Source organism: Nipponia nippon, unplaced genomic scaffold, assembly GCF_047370975.1.
Source record: "Nipponia nippon isolate SJK-2023a ecotype South Korea unplaced genomic scaffold, ASM4737097v1 scaffold_5, whole genome shotgun sequence".
NCBI classification, from domain to species: domain Eukaryota; kingdom Metazoa; phylum Chordata; class Aves; order Pelecaniformes; family Threskiornithidae; genus Nipponia; species Nipponia nippon.
Window position 1 is genome coordinate 36,488,836 of NW_028262369.1, and position 22,317 is coordinate 36,511,152.

At 36.1% G+C, this 22,317-nt stretch overlaps 1 protein-coding gene across 3 annotated transcripts in view; it reads left to right on the forward strand.

Moving 5' to 3' along the window:
• Positions 1 to 22,317, forward strand: part of PRKACB (protein kinase cAMP-activated catalytic subunit beta) — a 76,178-nt gene that overhangs the window by 47,074 nt on the left and 6,787 nt on the right. For all 3 annotated transcript variants that reach the window (XM_087733537.1, XM_009468218.2, XM_087733538.1), the window contains exons 2-9: positions 7,860 to 7,921; positions 8,884 to 9,012; positions 12,777 to 12,875; positions 13,894 to 13,976; positions 14,519 to 14,645; positions 16,924 to 17,019; positions 18,553 to 18,675; positions 21,394 to 21,558. In XM_087733537.1, coding sequence (XP_087589663.1) covers positions 7,860 to 7,921; positions 8,884 to 9,012; positions 12,777 to 12,875; positions 13,894 to 13,976; positions 14,519 to 14,645; positions 16,924 to 17,019; positions 18,553 to 18,675; positions 21,394 to 21,558 — 884 coding nt within the window. The remainder of the gene's footprint in view (positions 1 to 7,859; positions 7,922 to 8,883; positions 9,013 to 12,776; positions 12,876 to 13,893; positions 13,977 to 14,518; positions 14,646 to 16,923; positions 17,020 to 18,552; positions 18,676 to 21,393; positions 21,559 to 22,317) is intronic.

A 22,317-nucleotide genomic window follows, 5' to 3' on the forward strand; every position in this document is an offset into this window, starting at 1 on the left:
GAGAAGCAGTGACTGTGGAAGGACAGGACTGGGATTTTTTGTATTTATACCAGCCCATACTGAGCACTGAATTGCAGCCTAGCAAAGCAAACTGCTATTTCTTGGACTTCTAAGCCTCAAAGCATGTGGATTGTTGCAAGAGAGGAAGGAGATTTACGAACGTGTCATCTCTGGCAGTCTGGAATAATTCTCTTCAATGAACACTTCAAGGGCAGGAAGAAGGTATGAGAGAAACTCCTTTCCTTAGGCCAAGGCTTAGTTTTAACATATTCCAGAACTAACTGGATGCCAGTTCTAACTAGTCATTTTAGAGAACTGGAACAAAAAATCAACTCTGATCAATCAGCAGCAGGTTGCTAATAATGCTTTAATTTGAAAGGAAAGCTTGGGGAAGAAAGAGAGGTGCCACCCTGAAGGACTAGAAGACCCGAAGGGATGGAACAGCTCTCGCCCACCAGGAATCTGCAAGAGACTTTAGGTCATGTCCCATGCTTGGATGTTCAGATGAAGCTATTCTGCTTGTCTGCATTGAGGAAGTCTTGCATATAATCAATGATTTAGGATTTGAATAATAAATCCCAGCTTGGTTTATAGTTTGTGGTTGTTTGTTTTGGGTTTTTTGGCAGAGAGAAAGAGAGGCTTTTGGTGTAACTGGGAAATTCAGCATTTATCTGTGTGAGTCTTGAGGGAGGAGTCACTTTTTTAATGGAATTATATTAATTTATAATTTTTCATGAGCATTGGGTCTGAATTCTCTTTTAGATTAAGAAAGCAGAGTTTTTATCTCATCTGTATTTTTTTTGGTAGAAAATGATTGAATTGGGACATATATGCATATACAACTGCTGAGCAGACCTAGTACAAGACTTGATTCTGTTTGTGACGGAATAAATTTACTGATTTACATTATATGTTTGGGTTTTTTTAAAAGAAAATTTCAGGGATTTACATTTTAAGTGACTTGGTGTTAGTTGGGTTTGGTACTGTCTTCCCCGAGCGCTTTCTGTTATGTTGTACTTCTGGCATTAGCAGGGTTCTCTGTCTCTGTTTGGACCAGTACTTTATGATTTCAGAAGAATGAGGGGGGAAGACTGAAAATTTGATTTGGAAATAAAACTGATTTTATTATCTCTAATAAAAATAGAGGAAGGAAGAAGAAAGTCAGTCTGACTGTGGCAGTTGTGCGCAGTAGAGTATCTACTGTTCAAAATTCAACAAAGATAGGTATTATCTCTGATAGCTGAAAACCTGGCTCCTGTTTTGGTTTGTCTAAATCTGTCACATCTCTTATGCAGGCTGTTGCTGTCAGGCCAGCCAAGTAAAGAGGTGAAAATTAAGTAAGACTTCAGCTTCGTTTAATTTACAGCTTAAAGTTATAACCTGTAGCACTGAAAATTAAGAAAAAAACGAAGAAAAGTTGGGCTCTTTATAGAGCTCTTAACTGTTGCAAATTTGCTTTTATAAGACTGACAAAATACTGTCTACGCCAAGACTTCAAAGTTGCAGACAGGATTAAAATAAGATTTTGCCTGCATTCCAAATTTTGAGTTGTAATGGATGAGAACAATTTGTATTTTACAATTGCTGCACATTGTAAATTAATTACTGAATGTGCTCCCCCAAAAGTGAGATTCTAGTGCTCTTTTCTAGTCTTCAGTCACGGCAGCTGTAATTGCTCTTAATTTACTGTTTATCCTGTTCCTCTCCCTTTCTCTCCGTGGTTTTTCCATGCCCTTCTCTTCTCAACTTCTTACCAGTCCTTCCCAGTATTCCACAGAAGTGTTTACAGTGTGCAGTTAGATTAATTAATGGCACTTCCATTTTAATAGTAAACTTGTATGCAGTTAATTCTTACATGATCCTTCCTTTACTAAGAACTTTTAGGTTTTGTATTCTACCAAATGAGCTCGTTCAGAACTGTTCCATGTGGTTTTGTTTGGTTTTGGTTGTTTTGTTTTGTTTTAACTGAAGGTTCTTACCCATTGCAGCTGGGTAAGCTAGTTTGCTCTGTATCACCAGTCTTCAACATAATTAATGTTTAAACAGAAATGTAAAACCTTCCTCTCAAAGTAAAAAAATGGGATAAATGAGATATTAAATTGATGCAGAGTTTATTAATCTAGCCTTTGTGACTTAGCATCTCTTAGAGCAGAAACAAGACAAAATTCTCACTGGTTGGTTTTTCACAAGAGAGCCAGTAAGTGTGTCTCACTGCAATGTTAAGACAAAATTGACTTGCTCTGTACCAGGCTTATATCACATTGGACTTTCTTCCCCCACTGTTTTCATATTGTGAGAAACAATGTTTTGTTCTTGTTGACGATCTGTTTCAATGATACCATTTTAGTTTGTGTTTTGAACAGTTTGTCAGCTATTAAAATGTTAACTGGTGCTCATGCTACTTGCCTTGAATGTATTAACACTTAGTTGTGTTTATTTTCAAAGACTTGCTAGGGTAGAACAATCTTGCTGTAAGCCTTGTGATATTTTTCCTGCTAATTGAAAGAGAAATTTAAAGATATTTAAGACAACAGGTTAATGGCATAAGAAAGGGTTTTAGAACTTGAATTGTATGCTTCTCACTTGCTTCTGAAATGCGGTACCATAACCACAGGATTGGCATCTGAGGCATCTATATACATCTCAATGATGTTTAAGGCTATAAATATTGTTTTTATAAAAGTGAAATATACACATATATTTACCAGAATCTCTTCATACATATTTATTTTTCCATTAAATGAAATTTGGAGATTTAATTCAATAGCCCATTTAATTCCAGACTTCAAATGATTATATTACAGTTTTGGAACAGAAATTGAATTGTATTTTGATAAAGGGCATTTTAAATACCAAGCAGAGATTGGCATTTAGCACAGCAGATGGGGGTTTGTAGTGGTGCCCAATGTTTAGTCTTAATCAGTTTAGTTCTTGCTTTCTTGCCATGAATCCTATCCAAATACTTACTTCTCCCCCCCAAAAAAAAAAATTCTGGCTTGCTTGCTCTTGTGGGAGATGTGCTTGAGAATAACAAATACAGTGCACGTGGGAGGTGGGAGAAAGGCAAAGTAATTCATGGTAACTCTTCAGGACTGCTCCATCTGTGACCCCTTTCCCTCTGCTGTCATTGCACCCCTGCAATTGAGAGGTCCTAAACCATTTAATTTTTTTCAGGAGCTTTCCTCTGATTTACTCGTTCTTTAACTGTGTTTTAGGCCAGAGTACTCTTTATAGTACTTGTATACCATTTGTTAACAATTTTTTTTATAAGGTTGCTAACTTTTCATACAAAAGTTAATTGATAAAACAAGAATACTGTACATTGTGTGAATATACTGTTATATAAAAAAAATCTCCTGCTTTTGGGGGTGGGTTCAGGGGGGTTTTGGTTTTCGGTGTGTGGTAGGGTTTTTCCATGTGTTTGTGGGGGTTTTTTTTGTTGTTATGTTTTAATACCTCCTTGTATGCCGGTATTACCTAGGAACCTCTTGATCTTGAGTTCCACTTCCCTTAGAAATCTCTTCCAGCAGGCTTTCCTACTTATCACCATGGTGCCTTAGTTCTCCCCAGGCCAAGTCTCATGCCACCCATGATACGCAAGGGCAACGCTATATATATATATGTGCTTATGTCTTGTCCAGCTGTGGGTGCACCTATAGCATTTCTACTGACCAGGGTTTGAACTGAAGCAGGCAGAAATTATAAAACTGTTTCAAGTCTTTCAGTTATAGCTCCTTGGCCATTACCCCATTTTCTTACTACCTTTTTCTGAGTCTCCCCAGATTTCCTGCTATATGCTTTGGGTGTCTGCATTGCGTAAAACTTGCTTCTCCTGCCAACGATTGCTCTTGCTGGTCATGGAGAGCTAGGTTTGCGCTGAGTGTTTTGCGCTTACCTGATCTCTGGACGGCTGGTGCATCCTCTCCAGTTCCAGCTGGTGTCCTTCCTGACGCGTCCAGTTGTTTTGACCACTTCTATGACCCTTATTGTGCCAGCGCTGTTACTCGAGCTTTGCCCTCTTCTTCCAGCACCTTGCTTTCTTGAGCAACAGCTTTTGCTCCTTCAGCTTCAGTTCCTTTGCTCCAGCTTCTGCTGTATCAGTGAAACCAGTCTGAATAGGGTCTGTTTGCTGGTCTTTGCCTGTGCTCCTTGCATCCTCATCTTCACTTTGCTCAGCCATGTATGAATGATCCTTGCTCTTAAGTGCTTATGGGAACCTGTATATCAACATCTCTTTCCTGGGCTCTTTTTTTTTGACAGTCTTAGAAAATTAAATCATACAGGTATGGCAACCATACACGATTCCCGTATGCATTCCAGTTTGCATACAGCAACTTCAGCTGTGCGGTTCAGACTTTTCGAGGGGTTTTGTTGCTGTTGTTGGGTAACAGGACTGAAATTTGATTGTGAATTTTTTTTTTTTTTGGAGACTGCTTGCCATTTCTGTGCTATCCACCACATGCCATGCAATTCACACATGCTGTCTTTTGGAACAAAGTGCTAAGTAGTGGGAAGATCACCCGATTACAGGTTTTATTGTGATCCAGCATGCTGCGATGAAGATGGATACACTTTTGTTAGCAACAGTTCCTTGGATGTGTGTGTCTTGGAATAGATTAATTATTAAACATGCCAACTTGATCTCCTCAAGTTTTGTAAGCTGTGCTTATTTCTGTGTTGCATCATCTTTTTTTCATACTGAATTTAGCTGCTTTTGGGTTTTTTTTCCTTTTCTTTGCTCAGACATTCTGTGATTTAGCATGAGTCATTCATCTGTGTGGGAAAGGTCTGGTTTATTACAGGGTCCGTTCTTGAGTGGGGAGGGGGAAGGGTGGAATGTATTTGTGTTTTCTATGTGTTTGTTGTGGAAATGCATAAAACTTTTTTTTTCTTCTCTTTCTTTCCTCTCTTCATCATCTCATCTGTGTGGGTGAATGTTCCTGCAAACCCTTGGGGAACCTATAGAGACTTTTGGTATGCTCATTCCTTCATTAGTGCCCAAAGTCACAGATGCTAGGAACACTTTAAAGACTAGACAAGCAAACAAGAGTCACATCGTAACAATGCAGAGTGGCTAAAAATGTGCACTTGTGGAAAACTTCTGTCATCATCACCTAATAAACCTATTTGTTTGCATCATCACAATAATACTGATAGCCACTGCTATCCAGTCGGTGTAAATTTTGATTCTGACTTGAAAAGTAGAAATGAAATGTGTTCTCCTGTAGCAAGAGCTAATGTTTTGTGATCAAGATATAATTTTCAGAAGTACCTATCCTTTTCCAAATTCTAACTCCTATTTTCAGAAGTGACTGAAGTGTATGCACTGGAGATGCCTAAATTCTATTTGAAATCACCTGCTAAATTGTGTTGTGGTGTAGGAGCCCAGGTGACCTCTGAAAATGAGAACCAGGCATAATTTGACCCACTTTCTCATTAGGAAGAAAATGTAATTCTAATAAAACACACCACAGAATATGAAATAAGTTTTAAAAGAGCGATTTTAAGATAAATGAGTGCCATTAGGTAGTTTTATTTTGAAAATACCTGTTCGATGCTGCTTTCCAAGAAACAAGAGAGCTTGTGGCTTATTGATATTCTAGAAATGAGAAATTTTTCTCATGCTTCCACAATTTGAATATTTCGAGCTGGATCACTTTTTTTTTCATAAACAGCACTCTTTATTCCCTAAATAGAATGGAGACAAAGATGACTACATGTAAATGTCATTGTATATTTTTATAAATACTGAATAATTATATTTAAACTTAAAATATTTATTATATGAACAATGGAGATAGCATGAGGGATATTTAAGACATATGTACTGTAATAACATGAAAAAATGAGACCAATTATTTCATGTTGTGCTATATGGTGTTCATGTTCATTTCTAAGCTACAGCCACTTAAGTTTGAAGGCTCAGCTTTTTGGTAATCTTAATGATCATCTTAGGTTTTTTTTTCTTGTCATTCAGAGAAAATAGTGTTTATGCTACTTTGACATAAATTGGTGTGTAAAAAACTTTTATCAGTAGTCGATCATTTTATCAAGCCATCTCTCTTCTCCTAATGGAAGAAGGATCATCAGGCATGAATTTGGACATTGTTAGCTTCCCTTTTTTGTGTTGAGAAATTTTTTCATGCCACAGGAAATCCTGTCCTTTTCTCAAATTAGGATCATTAAAAGTCATTACACAAGTAACCCCCATAATTTAAAAACAATGGAACTATTTTCCCCACACAGGATAAATATGTCAAACATTTTACGGATTAGCCACTAAAATATTTTTAAGTCTCAGTGAGTTTTAATGCCAATTTAAAAGAGTTCTTTTGATATAAACTGTCGTTTTTCTTATTCTATTTAACCATAAGTTTAGGGTAATAAACACATTCCTCCTCGCTGATATTGATTCTTTCTCTTAAAATAAAATTGCTGAGTGGGTATCATGCTTTAAACACTTTTCTAACCTTGAGGTCTGCCAGAACTTTTGACAATTTTTCTGCAATTTCCATTATATTGATGCTGCTCCATCAGAGCCAGTGAGGGTGGGAGCCATAAACTTGCCTTGAGTATTTGGTGATAGTTGAGTCCCATAGCTCACTTGAGGGGGGGGGGGGAAGGAAAAAAAAAAAAAACAAAAAAACATGACCAGTCTTCTGCAGGGCTGCCATTGGTTTTACTGCTGCTGTAACTCTACGGGTAATAGAACCATGATAAGAGTATTTTTTAAAAGTTCTCTGTGCAGACACTAGTATTTTCAAAAGAAAAGTACAAAAAAGTTCTGATTCATCAGATGAGTGTTTACAACTTCTTGTAAACCTAATTTTTTATGTCCATCAGAAGGTAAAATACAGTTGGTAAAACATGTATTTCTAGATATTGACCAGAATAATCTTGGCGCATTGTTGAGTATTTTTAGAAATTGCTTGTAGTGGAACATGGCAGTACAGAAAATCCACTGTTGTTAATGTTATGTATAACTATAAATTATATATTAATGTTATATTATATATATGATCGAGAGAACACAAAAACAGTATGGTATTTTCTTCTTGATTCTGTGACTCTTTCAGAACCACAGCAATGTCTGAAACACCTCCCAGTTATGACTGTGCATTAAGTAATCTGCATTGATCTGGCTGATAATTGATATTCAAAAAATAGAACAGCTGAAAGATGATCTGAACAAAATATGTTGGTGCACATTTTAAACAGTCATCCAGAATTTTGCTATTTTACATTCCTTCAATTCCAATGGAAAATAAATATTAAAAATGCATATTCTCTGACTATGGGCACGCCTAATGTGCAGTGTCATTGTAGCCCTGTGCTTTGTCTTTGCTTGCAGTAATGCTGTCCATTTGGTACTTGAGCTTGCAAACAGCCTTTAAATAAAGGTGATGGCGGGGGAAAAAGCAATGGGATTGACATTACGCTCAATCAGTTGAAAGAAAATGTAACTTTTATTTAACAAAAACAGATAAGAAGTCTGTCCTTGTGGAATGGCTATTTATAAATGTCAGGTGTTTGTGGTTATTTCCCAGTCGAATTAGGAACATCTTACATCACCTTAAAGCCTGCTTGCGTGTACAGTATTGTGAGTTATTAGAGCTGATGTAGTTTAAGTAATTTGTGTAGAATGATGTAGTTACTCCAGAAAGCTTAGAGATCACCTGGAGATATTGTAGAAGTTCTAGAGGCATTGGTGCTTGCTTTCATACATGGTCCAAATAGCATATTACAAGTTGAAGAAAGAAGTTGATAATCTAGTTTACATATTTTGTTAACAAAGCATCTGCATTGCGTCCGTGATGAATTACATTAATTAAAATGTACTTTTTTGTGTGTGTTTTCAGTGAAAGAGTTCCTAGCCAAAGCCAAAGAAGACTTTTTAAGAAAATGGGAAAGCCCCCCTCAGGTATCAGTCATTTAAGCATTCAATAATTTTCTCTATTGCATTTTTTGGATATAGTTATCAATGTGTTATCAGTTTGTAATGAGCAGCGCAGAAAACAGAAATAAGTTTAATGCAATTTTTAAAGGAGTTTCCATTTTTAATGTCAGTTTTGTCATTGGAAGTTCATCAGCAAAGACTCTTGGGTCTTCCGATATGAGCTGATGAAATGCTCATACTGAACAACATTCAGCTTTCCCTTACTGGAATGAAGTTTACCATCAACATGACAAGACTCAAAATGCATTGGCATGTTTTAGCTGGCTTTTTATAACACTAAGTGTTGGCACATCTGTAATTTACCCTGTTAATAATTTCCTCCATGGTATTAAGGGGAATTAAGGTTAAGTCTGGTGCATGGGGCTTGGGGGCAGATTAAGGAGCTTATTAGAGAGAAATCTTTTAAAAGTTGAACTTGGGGGGTTTGGATTTTTGGGGAAGGGTCATTGTTGGTTTTTTTTTAAGCAGCATTTGAAATGCTATGGTAATGAATATCTGAGAAAATTTACTCAGTGATATGCTCTCCAGACAGCTGTCAGATAGAACTGTGTCTAGAGCTTGGGTTTTTTTGCATGTTCTAATATTCTTGTTTATGAAGCATGAGGGGGTTATTTATCTGCATGTTAAATTCATGATCCGTTTACTGCTAAATGTTTCTTACTAAGCATGTGTCATCTGTATGGACAAATTATAGAAATGTTGATACAATTCAGTTAAGTCTTTTTCTGTTTTAATGAGTGCAATGTAAAATCGCATATTAAAATTTGACAGGCATGAAATTATAACAACAGTATAGTTGGCTGTAGTTGTCTTTGATAAATGTAATTTTACTTCATTTTTCTTCATAAATGAATTAAATTCATGCAGTTAAAATTGTCTTCGTCTACTAAATTGTAAATAATGTCATTATATCCTTGTACATGTAGAATACTGCTGGCCTAGATGATTTTGAGAGGCAAAAAACCCTTGGAACAGGATCATTCGGGAGAGTTATGATGGTGAAACATAAATCCACAGAACAGTATTATGCTATGAAGATACTGGACAAACAGAAGGTTGGTGTAATTTACAGTGTTTTCTGTGGTACAAGAGAGTTTGATGTAGCCAAAGATCTGGTAACTGTGGCTAAACTTTGTTGCACTTAGTGTGCTTTTGCTTATTGCACTTGGATACTGGTGATACTTCAAACAGCTGACTTCCTCTTTTAGCCAGCAGATTCAGTTGTTGGGATTGTGTAGAATTCTTACAACAGCTAATAACATTAACGGCAAGCTAAAGAGGCTCTAAGTAATGTCCAAGGCATTAATAAAATGTTATCAGTTAAATGCTTAGCTTTTGTAAGGTGGCCTATATATTCTTTGGCAAAAGCAAAATGTAGTGCTGTAGTTAAAAAAAATAAATTCGCTTTTGCAGGGTAGCTTAAAATTCTGGAAGACTCTTTGGATCAGCAATTCTCAAAACTTTCATTTGTGAACCATAATTTAACAAATTGTTTGCACGAATAATTTCTTTTCCATTCTTGATCCCATGAGGTATTACTTTTTGTATGCATAATTATGTAATAATCCTGTTGCATCTATAGTAACTGCATAGATAGAACAGTAGTCTCTGAGAACAGCCTTCTCACAATAGACATTTTCTGTGTTGAAAACTTAAGTGCTGTAGTCTGAATGTGTATTGTTACTCTGGCCTTGATTTTTTAAAAGCTTAGTACTCGTAGGTTAAGTAGGTGGTGTCATTTGATAAAGTTTAAATTTTTTTAAATAAAACAGAACTTCAGAACACTAAAAAGTATTTTAAAGAAATTTATCAATACAATTAGTTTTTAGTGGGTTTGACAAGTTTTTCAGAAGTACATTATTTAGATTAGTAGATTCGAAGGTCCTCAATATAAGAGCTCTTCTTATTTGTAAGGCACTATACATAACTTTGCTGTGTAACAAAAATCATATTAAGAAAATATTAATCTGGCAAAGAGAACTTAATCAGCAACTGACAAAATGAAAGTCAGCGTTGCCTCAATGTGGATTCTTGCACTTAAGCATTATTACATTCCTGAGTAATTTTATATAATGGAACTATGGCAGTGACATAATCAGACCGTTTTTCCTGAGTTGCAATTCCAGTATTCTTTACATGTGATTTGGGGTCATGGACCTTGAATAATGTGTCATTTAATTAAAGACTGCTTTATAATGGTCAGACAAGAAGAAACTGAAGTAAACTGACCTTTTAGTGTTAATTCTGGCATTATTTTTTTTACTTGGAAGAGCTCAATTTTTTTGCAACTTTAGCATTCTCCTATAATAATGGTTTCTAAAATTATTTTTTAAAAAAAATCCAATTAAATTAAAAAGGCATTCCAATATAGCACAACTGAAAGACAGCCCAGACCATTTCGACCCGTGTGGAAATTTACCTCATCATTACTTCAGTATGGCTGATGGCATCCTGCGGGGAGCGATGCTGTACCGTGAGGTGTGATGAGCATCCCACTGCTGCATGGAGAGCCCATCATCAAATTTCAGATTTTCAACTGTTTTTCCTTCAAACCCTTTTTCATGAATGGCTGAGTCCTTGTCACTGGAGCAATTTAGGAAATGACATCTTACTTCAGAAAGCTGCCATAAAAATAGTCTGAGGATTTAAAAAAAAAAAAATTTATTTAAACTCATTGCTACCCCTCAGTCTAAAATAAATTGGAAAGCTATAGCTATAAAATTACCTGGTAAAAGCAAAGATTCACATTTTTAATGGTTGCAGTGGACTTGGAGTAAAAGATTTGCAGGATTAAGATGTTTGCATCCAGGTGTCAGTCTTCTAATAGAAAATTACATTTTGACTATAGTCAGAAGTCTGAAGTGTTCCTTCATGAAATACATGCCTTTTCAACTCAACTTAGCATATGTAATTATATATTTATGCATTTTGTTATATATAATATATATATGTTATATATAACATATAACAATATATAACTATATTAGTGTTATATTAGTAACTTCTACTAATTGATCAAAAAATAGGAGTGGTTTAGGGAGAACACATTTCTATCACTTTGTATATTATAGAAAACGTGTCTGAAATTAGACAATGTGCGGGCTGCCTATAATTTTTCATTTACATTTTACTTGAAACAAGAGGAAGCATATTGCATGTCCCTTTGTTATCCAATCTTATGCTTGGTTTATCAGGATATGGAAGAAAAAAAAAAATAATAGATGGTGATGTAGCTAGTAGTTTTGTGTGTAGGGTTGTTAGTCCTGTATTTGTCTACCTTGATTTAGGAAGGCTGCAACATAACATTGCTTGGCTGGTTTTGTTGCGTAATTGTGTTTGGAAAGAAAATACTGTTAATAAAAGCTCAGACACAAACAAGCTGTTGGAGAATCTGCCGTTACCAGATATCATTTCATCTGCAGGAAGCTGGCATTGGACGTGCCCTGAGCTTGAGCTTAAATGCGAGCAAAGCCGTGTTATCTGAGGCTCCAGTTTGATAGTATGAAGTGTTAAACAGCAGCTTCAGCCTGTGGTATTGCTGCCATCACCCTCCAGTATCTAACCAGCAGAAGATGCAGGAAGGGTAGAAAGGTCTTGTCTAGCATTGCAGCTGAACGCTTCACAATATCAAACTAAAACCTTAGCTTGCTTGCTTTGATAGCCAAGGTAATACCAGTACCATAGATTTTTAGGGATGAAGGGGACACTTCCCATAAATGAGTCAATTTGAGCAAAATTTTTTATTTGATCCCTAAAGATCTGTGATTCAAAAGAGATTTAATATTTTTAGTTCACTATTTCTTTTGTATGACATTCATTTCAAAACAGTAGTGGATTTTTATAGATACTACCTTTTGCATCTAAAAGTTAAATTTAAACACAGTTTCAGTCAGGGTTGGAATATCTTGCTTATCTGTTATTTATAGCAGTTAGATTTGACTTCAGAACATGTAAAAACAGACTTGTTTTGATCACTCTTGTACATTCTCTCCTTGTTTCCTAGGGGAAAAAAAAAAAGTAACTTTACTTGGAAATCATGCCATTCTCAAAATGAGATATAGATAAATTGTGCAATAGGGATTAAGAAAAATGGGAAGAATCAATTATGCAATGTTGGGGTTTAACACAAAGAAACCAATTGTTAATTACTGAGAAAGAGCAATGATCAGAAATCTGCCACTTGCTGCCTTGTTAGCAGCTTAACATTATCATGGATTCCAAGAAGATAGCATATAATTTTTTTAATATTTCTGCTAAGCGGTTTGCTAAGCAGAAAAGCAAAACCAATTGAAAGATCTGGCAGAAGTAACTTATTTATAAGAATGATAATTTTGAATTTGTATTCTCCTCACTACTGTGTGAGCTATATAAAATAAGTCAGTTTACTCCAGTTCACACATAACAAAATTCATAACTAAATGCGTCTGACACAATTTCCTGCCTTTCTTAGCAAAGCATCCAAAGGTCAAATGGATTTTAATGAACTGTCATCTTCCTGCAGAAGTATCTCCATTGCAAATGCAAGCAATTCTTAAGAAAATGTAAAGAGATGTTTTCTTTACTGATTTCTATACTCAGCATGTAGTGAGAAACACTATTTCTAGCATTATCTGCAAGCCATATTGCATAAGTATTACTCTTTAAAATGCCGTTAGACTTCTAATCCTTTCTCAGCAGTGTTAGTGTACTAATAATCCGTAAAGCTTTTCATTATCTGTAAAGTTATAAGCTTGCTTTCAACTAATTGTTTTGCACTGAAAAATTTATCAACAACTATAAAATGTCATACTTAAAGTGAAGATTGTTTTTGCTCTCCTAGGTCGTCAAACTGAAGCAAATAGAACACACACTGAATGAGAAGAGAATATTACAAGCGGTGAACTTTCCTTTCCTTGTAAAACTGGAGTATTCTTTTAAGGTAATCGTTATTTTGAAAGTAACTGTTTGGATTTCAGGGAAGTGCATGCTCAAACTTTAGATATTAAAACATTTAACTTCTACAGTACAATAGTTTAAGTATTTCTGTTTTCAAAGATGCTTCACTTGACGCTGTTGCCAGGTCTTGAGCAGGAGTTCCTTTACTTGTGTGCACACTTGCACACACCCCAATTCACCCGGTTCTGATGGAAAGGATATCTCCAAATAAATAAATAAAATTTAAATTAAATTAAACTCCTAAAGATTTCCCTTGTTTTGGAGGGAAACTGGCTTTTGTACAGCAGGGAGCTTTTTAGGCATCATTCTCTCTTTGAGAGAAACCGAAGGATGTATTTCTATACCAATATATGGAGTGGTAAATTTGTAATTGTTCTGCAGATTTTTTGCTTGAGATTTTTACCTGAGGCAGGTCTTAATGACAGTCTTAGCCACGAAGAAGAGAACTCTGAGGTTAGCTTCTAGTTTCGTGACAGTATGTGCTGGTCAGTCTGTAAAGGAATTGAGTGTTTTCCTAATTGAAGGTGATGTGTGTCCTCTATATTGTTTTTTTTTCCTTTTCTTTTTTTAATACCATTTAAAATGAACAAACATGTTCTACCTTAGTCTTCACAGTTTTGAGGTTTGGGTCTGGAGCTGTGGGAGACGAGAATACCTCAGGCTGTCAGTTCGGAACTTTTAGGAGTGCAAGGTCTTGTCTTGCAGTAGGCATCTTTTCCTCTCTTCCTTCAGGTCGCTTACACACGATTCTGTGTCAGGAACTCGCTAATTATCATTATTCAAATTTACTTTAAAAGAGATTTCTTGAGAGATATGATGCTTTTATCACGTGTGTCTGCACTTTTCCGAGAATTTCTACCTGTATTGCTTCATATTTGTTAAGGTCGTTGAACAGCTACAATTTTTCATTTTCATTCTTTAATAAAATATACCATATCTACAAATTATAGAGACTATAGCATGCCTAGTATGTATTTGTGTGTGTTTACTTGCTTCCTTAGGACAATTCTAATTTATACATGGTAATGGAGTATGTTCCTGGTGGTGAAATGTTTTCACATCTAAGAAGAATCGGAAGGTTCAGGTAAGAGTATTAATGACATTATTCATTTTAAAAGGCTTATGTTGCTAATTTGGGAAGAGGGTTTTATAAAATTTGCTAGTATTGATGAAAAAATTCTGAAGGAGTAAATGCATTTAATTTACCCTTCTTTCAGTGGACTTAAGCTAGTCAGGCAATTAAAAACTTGTAATTATTTCTTATTTTCAGTTAGTTAATGCAGGCATTCGTGATCTGTGCATGGTAGAATCTTGGAATTCCTATGCATATTAGTTAAATTGATGATAGGTTCTAAAACTAAAATTTGAAATCTAAGCTCTGTATTATGGGGTATGTTAATCTTGATTTGCATGTGTATTTTAGCTGCAAGACTTAAATTAAATTTAGGGAGTGAGCATATCAGTTCTAAAATGTTTGCCGTTTGCCTTTTTTTTTTTTTTTCCTTGTTACACAGTAAAAGAACCAGTTAAGAGAGACTTAATTTGTCTATCCCTGGCAGTTACATGGTTGTTTTAAGTATCTTAGCATAGCATTGGGGTACTTAATATTCTTTTAATTCTTCACAGTGAACCACATGCACGGTTTTATGCAGCTCAGATAGTGCTAACATTTGAGTACCTCCATTCATTAGACCTCATCTACAGAGATCTAAAGCCTGAAAATCTTTTAATTGATCAGCAAGGATACATCCAGGTATGATATTCTTCATATATTTAGGGAGTGGAGTCTTGTCTTACAGTGTAGGGTTAGGTAATTCTAGCATATGTGTTTAGAATAAATGGTCTGAAGTTGGTTGGCATGTTAGCATGTATTCAGGGAGCATTAAATTGCCCTACTGCTTAGTAATGGTTAAAACCATTGCATTGTACTTCCTCTGACTAAAATTAAGTACGTGCAATGGAGCTGCCTGCAGTTGAGTGAGTTGCCAAGGTTTCCCTTGGGGTCTGTGGTGAGAAGTAGGTGATACATGGCTCTGTTCATCTGACCTATTTTATATGTCTGCCCTAGAACAAGATGAAAGGTGCTCTAAAATGTCTGGTTCTCTGCATTGTCTATATAAGTAGTTTAGGATAACCAGCTTAGATGTCAACACCAACACATAGTACTTAATTTCAGTCAGATGAATCCCACCCTTGGAGAGTCCTAACCTTCTCAGCCCATCTGGAGTAAGAGCTGAGTTGAGCTCAGATCAGAACTGCAGTGCTGCAAATGACAACTTTGGGTTTACAACAGCCTCTTACGGCACCTCCTCATCTTCCTTTTAGCTCTTGTGTTTTTGATCTAAATGGCAAATGGGAAGGTGGTATATAGCAACAAGCACTCTGCAATGCTTTGCAGTCCTTAAGCTATAGAAGCTCCTCTTTCCTCATTATGTCACCTTTTGCCATAGCAGAATCTAACAAGAAAATATGTGATTAAAATGTTTGAGAGAAGTGAAAAGGATTCATATCTTATGTTGTTTATAACTGTACAGTAATTTTGCATGGAGAATAAAATAACATTGTAGGGAAAAGAGAAATACAAGTTCTATTAATGTGATTGGGGAGCACCATTAATACAAAGCTATGAACAGCTTACTCCAGAACTGACTACTCTCTATATACAACAGTATGTTTTTGCAGTGGTGGGCAAACTGCAAATGATGACCCGTTGGTCCAGCAGTCACTCTTCCCATGTGAGGCTGGTTCACTTCTGCTTCTGAACAGAGGGGAGTTTGTGTTCATATGTTGATACTGCAGCTCCAACTAAATTTTGTTTAGAAACTCTGTTCATTCTCTTTTTGAATTTTAAAGCCATTACCATTTGTCCCGTGTCTGCAGTGTATTCTTCTTACATAGACTGATATGCATTCACAAACACAGAAATGATTCTTTGCTGACTGAAGCAGGTCTGCCTAGTCAGCACGTCACCCTCTCCGTTCAGTTCCAGCTGTGATTGCTGTTGTTTCTACGAAAAATGAAGCAAAAGCTGCCTTGATAGTTTGGAGTTTGGCTTGTTTAATTGTGGCACTAGTGTATCAGAAACATCAGCACAGGTTATTGTGTAATTAGCAACGATTATCATTGTGGTACAGTATGTTTTCTCAGGGAATGGGTTGAAAATGATACCAAGAAGGAGGAAACAAAACAAACGGATCCCCGAACAAGTGTAGAGTTGATAGCTTGAAACTGATCCCAGAATTTCACATGTAACTCCCTGGCTTCCATATGTATTCCACAATACGGTCCAGGAAAATTCCTGGAGAGGATGATATTGCATATAGAGTTCTGAAAACTTACTGCAGAAAACATGACAATGGAATGAACAATTTATAATGGCCAAGAACTTGCCATTTGGGAATAGTTACTGCTACATTTCCCCCCAGTCCTCAAATAAACAAGCTTGACTCTGGTAATGCTTTCAAAGATACTCAGAATCAGAAGTTACTGGAAGACCTCTTTTATGTTGTCTTATTCCCACACTAATTTTACATATAACCTTTATACACTTATGCAATAAAATTCTAAATTTGCAGTACTGGTGGATATCTTGACCCTTTTTGTGATTCATTTATTTGTTAACTAAAGGGAAAGATAAATATCTTGTTCATATTCATGTTCTTTAAACTTTCAGCAGTATAAACAGTCTGATGTGAAAAGTATAGGAAAAACGATTAATGTAATTACAGTACATGTGGAAGATTAGTAAGCCATAGTTCCCACTGATTTTTTTAAAATTATAAATAGAAGCTTGTGTCAGGGGGAAAATACGTATTTTGTGTTATTTATTAATTTTATCACGAGAAACCTTCTATCTGTCTGAATTAGAAGTATCAGAAGGACTGGCTACTAAAGGAACATCTGACTTTATGATGCTATGTGATTTAAACAAATTTTTCATCTGTATAAAATAGCTTTCCAAAATATTTCAAAAGTACTTAAATTTCTTTGTAGAAATGCACTTACAGTCAATTTATTTCTTCTGATGACAGGTCACGGACTTTGGCTTTGCAAAAAGAGTAAAAGGAAGAACTTGGACGTTATGTGGGACTCCAGAATACCTGGCACCTGAAATAATTCTCAGCAAGGTACTTTGTCTTGTTATTCAGCCATGCATTTAACGCAGTTAAAACTGATCACCCAATTATTAAACTCTGAGGGATAAACAATTGCTGATACTTCCAAAAATCAAATCTTGACCAGTCAACTCTTCATGAATTACACAAAATGCAGTTGTTGCATTGTAATATTTTTTTAGTATACTACAACTTACTCCAGAGCAGGGATTTTCACAGAACTGTACAGAACTTTGTACATATGCTTGCCATGTAACTTCTGAGGGGAAAAAAGGGATTTCAAGAATCTGTAATTAGGTTATTTAACTAGCATCCTTATCAGAACAGCAGATCTGAGTGATTACATTCTGAAGTGTTAACAGACTAGAACAGGAGCTCCAGAGGTAACAAGAACCGCATGTTGGATGAATCCGTAGTCATTAAATAACTAGTTGCAGAGTGTTTCAGGTTTAAGGCACTTTACATGAAATCAAACATGACAAACCACTGGTTTTACACATAAAGTACATGCAGTCTAAGCTTACTGTTGATCAGTTTGTGTCTAGTACTTGCACGAAGTGTTTGAACACAGAAGAAATACTGTTTATCATACAGCTGTTCAACTGTAGCCCTTCATGTTTTGCAAAGGAAAAATATCCTTATAGTTTATGGAACTGCTTATGATATAAACAATCATAATGCATAATGTTAAATTATGCATTTAATATGTGGTTTAATTAAATACCCTTTGCAGGTCTTTAAAAGTAAACCGAAAATACTTTTATTTGGGGAGAAAATGTTCGTTATTTGCAGCTTTTTTGCCCCTATGCAGCTAAAGCAGCAGAATAAATTGCAATGTGTCTGCTACAAATTCTCCATAGTAGGTTTTTCAGGAAAGACTGAGTCTTAGCCCTGAGCTTTGTAAAAGATCTCAGAGAACACATCTAAAATTGATGGGATTGGTGGGGTTTTCTGTCTTTTTTTTTAATATTAAATAGGATTTACTAATGATTTTATGTTCGGGCTTTAAAGATCAGATCATAAATGACTCTTTAACAGCTAATTAACTAACCTTTTAAGCTCTTGTAGCTAGTTTACTAAATATGAAGATGAATGTTCTGAAATGCGGATAATCAAGCAAAAAGATGATGGTATACAATGTAGGAAGTGTTGTTACATTTAATGAAATTTTCCTAAGTTTTGAAAGAAGTTTCAATCATTCTGTAACAAGATTGTTTTTATTTTAAATAACTAACTAACTAAATTGTGCCCATTTCTGTCACTTAGCGAGTCTTGGCACATCAGTGTAAAGACATCACTGAAACTGAGCACAGGAATGTCTGTAAAACGTTTCACTTCCATCACCAATTCCCTGTTATCACTGTATTACGTTTTAAGTATATTGCTGTTGGAATCTGTGAGCTTCAGTTTGGTTTGAACTAGGTTGTAAGTTTTGTATTAAACAAGCAATAATGCGTTTGCTTTCTTTGTATTCCATAGATATATATTGAAAATCTTAAACTGTGTTAGAAATGTACTAACAGTGGTATTTCTCATTTTATCCAGGGTTACAACAAGGCAGTGGATTGGTGGGCATTAGGAGTGTTAATCTATGAAATGGCAGCTGGATATCCCCCATTCTTTGCAGATCAGCCAATTCAAATTTATGAGAAGATTGTGTCTGGCAAGGTGAGTGAAGGCTCTGTGTATTTTTGCAAATGCAGTTGTTTGTCTTCGCAGAACCTGTTTTTTGTGTGGAGTAGATGCAGAATTTACTGGCTACTAGACAGTGAGCAATTTGAAAAGAATATGGGAAAAGTTTGTAATGTATACTTCTGTCACGGTTTGACCCCAGCCAGCAGCTAAGCACCACACAGCTGCTTGCTCACTCCCCCCTGGTGGGATGGGGGAGAGAATCAGAAGAGTGAACGTGAGAAAATTCATGAGTTGAGATAAAGACAGTTTAATAAATAAAGCAAAAGCTGTGCATGCAAGCAAAGCAAAACAAGGAATTCATTCACTGCTTCCCCTTGGCAGGCAGGTGTTCAGCCATCTCCAGGAAAGCAGGGCTCCATCATGTGTAACAGTTACGTGGGAAGGCAAAACGCCATCACTCTGAATGCCCCCCGCCTTCCTCCTTCTTCCCCCAGCTTTGTATGCTGAGCATGACGTTATATGGTGTGGAATAGCCCTTCGGTCAGTTGGGGAGCGCTGTCCCAGCTGTGTCCCCTCCCAGCTTCTTGTGCATCCCCAGCTGCTCACCGGTGGGGTGGGGTGGGGTGAGAAGCAGAAAAGTCCTTGACTCTGTGTAAGCACTGCTCAGCAACAGCAAAAACATCGCTGTATTATCAACACTGTTTCCAGCACAAATCCACAACGTAGCCCCATACTAACTACCATGAAGAAAATTAACTCTACCCCAGCCAAAACCAGCACAACTTCTGAAGTACTGACATTGTTACAGTAATATTAAAAATCAAAGTTCTAAAAATCTGCTTCCTCCCTTCAGATTTAAAATGCAAGTTATTAAATTTACAGACATTGTGGTATTATATACTTTTATGCTTGGATAAAAATAATCCAACAAATATTACGTACTATTTAGCTGTATGCTTAATTTCCCTAGCTATTTTCTTTTCTATAAATATTTTTGCAGCTTTCGAGAAGCTCTGAAGAGTTTCCATAATTCATAGTAGGTTTCTTTACACCTGCAGTCTTGTAGTTCAAGACATGTCTAATGTTCTGTTCAGCTTTCATTGTTACATAAAATTTTTAAAAAGCGTTTCCAACTTTTCCCTTTCATTTTTCATGAATATCTCTTAGTGTGCCAGATAGCACGAAAACGTGATCATTCGGTCGTTTCTCCTGCCAGCCAGTGTTGTCTCTTCATGGTTCTTTGTGCTCACTTGATTTATGGTTTTTCTCTTCCTTGTCCCTACATAAACACATGCTGTGCCGCACCTTACGTACTTCTGTAATTCTGATCAAGGAAAGTGCCTCAGTAGGCCATGTGGTACATGGCAGTGAGACTGATTCCTGTCTAGGACCTTATTTAGAAGAAGGTGGTTGCTCTTTGAAAGGCTGTAATACTGTGACCCTTCAACTGTCTCCATTAATATATGGGAATTAATTTACAAAGATATATTTTTAAAGAAATACCTTCTAAACTAAAAAAACTTGGGCATTTTTTGCAGCCATATCTAATTTGCTTGACATTGGTACTGTTGATCATCTACCTTGTTTACGGAGTCCGTGGATGGGTGGTGTCAGAAACAGCACTGGACTTGAACTCTGGGAACTCTAACATTCAGTGCTCAGCTAGCAGTATGTTTCCTTTATAACCTTAAGTCTTTCATTTAATTTACCTCATGCACTTAGCTCTCCACTTAAAAAGTGGAGTTAATATTTCCTTACTTCTGAGCTGTCTAGGTATCCCATTCATTAAAACCCATGAATTTCTTAGGTACTACAAGAGAGCCGTATTGACAGGTAAACTGAAGCAGCTTCCTTGATTTTCAGACCTCTTGATTTTGCAACATGTTTTTACGTTAAATAATTCCGTGTTCTGCATTTACATCATCGTTGATCAGCTCAATATAGGGGGTGTCAAACGCTGAGACTATGGGCATGACAAATACCACTTTCTGCCTGTTCTTCTCCCCTTTCTTCTCTCTTCCATCTCAAATGGTGTCAGTAGATCTTTTGCTAGTAAAACCCTATGTCATTACATGCCATAAATCATCTTCAAATATTTCTTAGCCAGCTTTGAATTAATTGTATTGGCAAGTCACTCGTGTGCTATCTTCAAGTAGTGCTGTGTTATTTATGTAAGACTTTTGATGTTTGTGTATTTAGTTATCAGAAAAGGATTACAGTACAGCATACAGTTCAAGATTGAATTTTCATACATGATAGCTAAATGTTCAGTTATTTCAGAGCATATCTATATATTTATATGCTGTATATATGCTATACTATACTTTATCTCCTCTGTGTGTGTGTGTGTGTGTGTATATATATATATATATATAAAATCTAAAAATTTGTTCCTAGAAAATAGTTGAGAATGCCTTGAGATGATAATGTGTTGGTGAGACACCAAGTTAAATTTAGCTTTTTTTATCATTATTACATTAAATTAATATTTTTCCTCAACTCAATCAGATCTAGAAACTTCAGTTCAAAAAATGGTAGACGCATAAGGTGTTGATAAAGGCTCTGTGAAACAGAAGTACATGCGCAACAATAATCAACTCTCTCTTTTCATGCATTCCTACTTGATTTGTTTTTAGAGGAAGAATAGAAAATGGTCGCAATGTTTCCTTTTGCGTGAACATTGTTTTACATCACAGGGGGAAGAATCAAATTAGTATATCGTTTTTTAATGTTGTGGATGTATATTTTTAGGTAAGGTTCCCATCACACTTCAGTTCAGACCTAAAGGATCTTCTAAGAAATTTACTCCAGGTAGATTTGACCAAACGATATGGAAATCTGAAGAATGGTGTAAATGACATAAAGAATCACAAGTGGTTTGCAACTACAGATTGGATTGCCATTTATCAGAGAAAGGTAAGACCCTTCCTGATCAAAACTATTACAGGTCTGTAAGGGGTTGAAGTAAAATTTCTCATTATTTTGCTTATTTTTGCTTTCCTAAATCTGTCAGTTTTAATTAAACTAAGAAAAGGTGAAAGCAGTTTAATGTGTAACGCTCTGAAGAGTTTATATTGATTGAATTATGTTTGTTTCTTGTTGGTATTTTATCCTGGACCTCTGTATACGTTCATGTTCGCTTAACATGTGTTGTGCTTTGGTCTATTTCTGGAATATCACAGAATGAGCCATCTCCTGCCTCTCTCGCTTTTTATTTAACCCCTGCTATAGTGGCATCTATAAATACTCCTCCACAGCAGAGAGGAATCTGTTTTCCTTTCCAGCTAGTTCTTAGCAGTCAGACTGTGCTTCAGTGTGGAGGGGCTCTAGCCAAAGCTAGAGCTTTTCTTTTTCTGCTAAAGAAATATGCTCCCTCCTTCTTGTTCTTGTTTTATCTGTGACTGGGACAGGATCAGATGTAGAGAGTGTCTACTTAGTCCTCAGCGTCTGCTGAGGAGTTTTTGCCTTCTTTACACTACACTACACTGCAGTCAATTGACTGCAGTTCCATAAGCTGCAGTAATGGAGAGAGCCCTGCTGAATGCTGTTTTCTGGCATTTTTTAGAATGGTTTTGTAGCTCTGCCTGACCAACATAACTTGCAATGTGGTTTTTAGAAAGTCCGTGCCCAGTTTGCACTATGAACTTCAGACTTGCCTAAGAATGAAAGCAACAG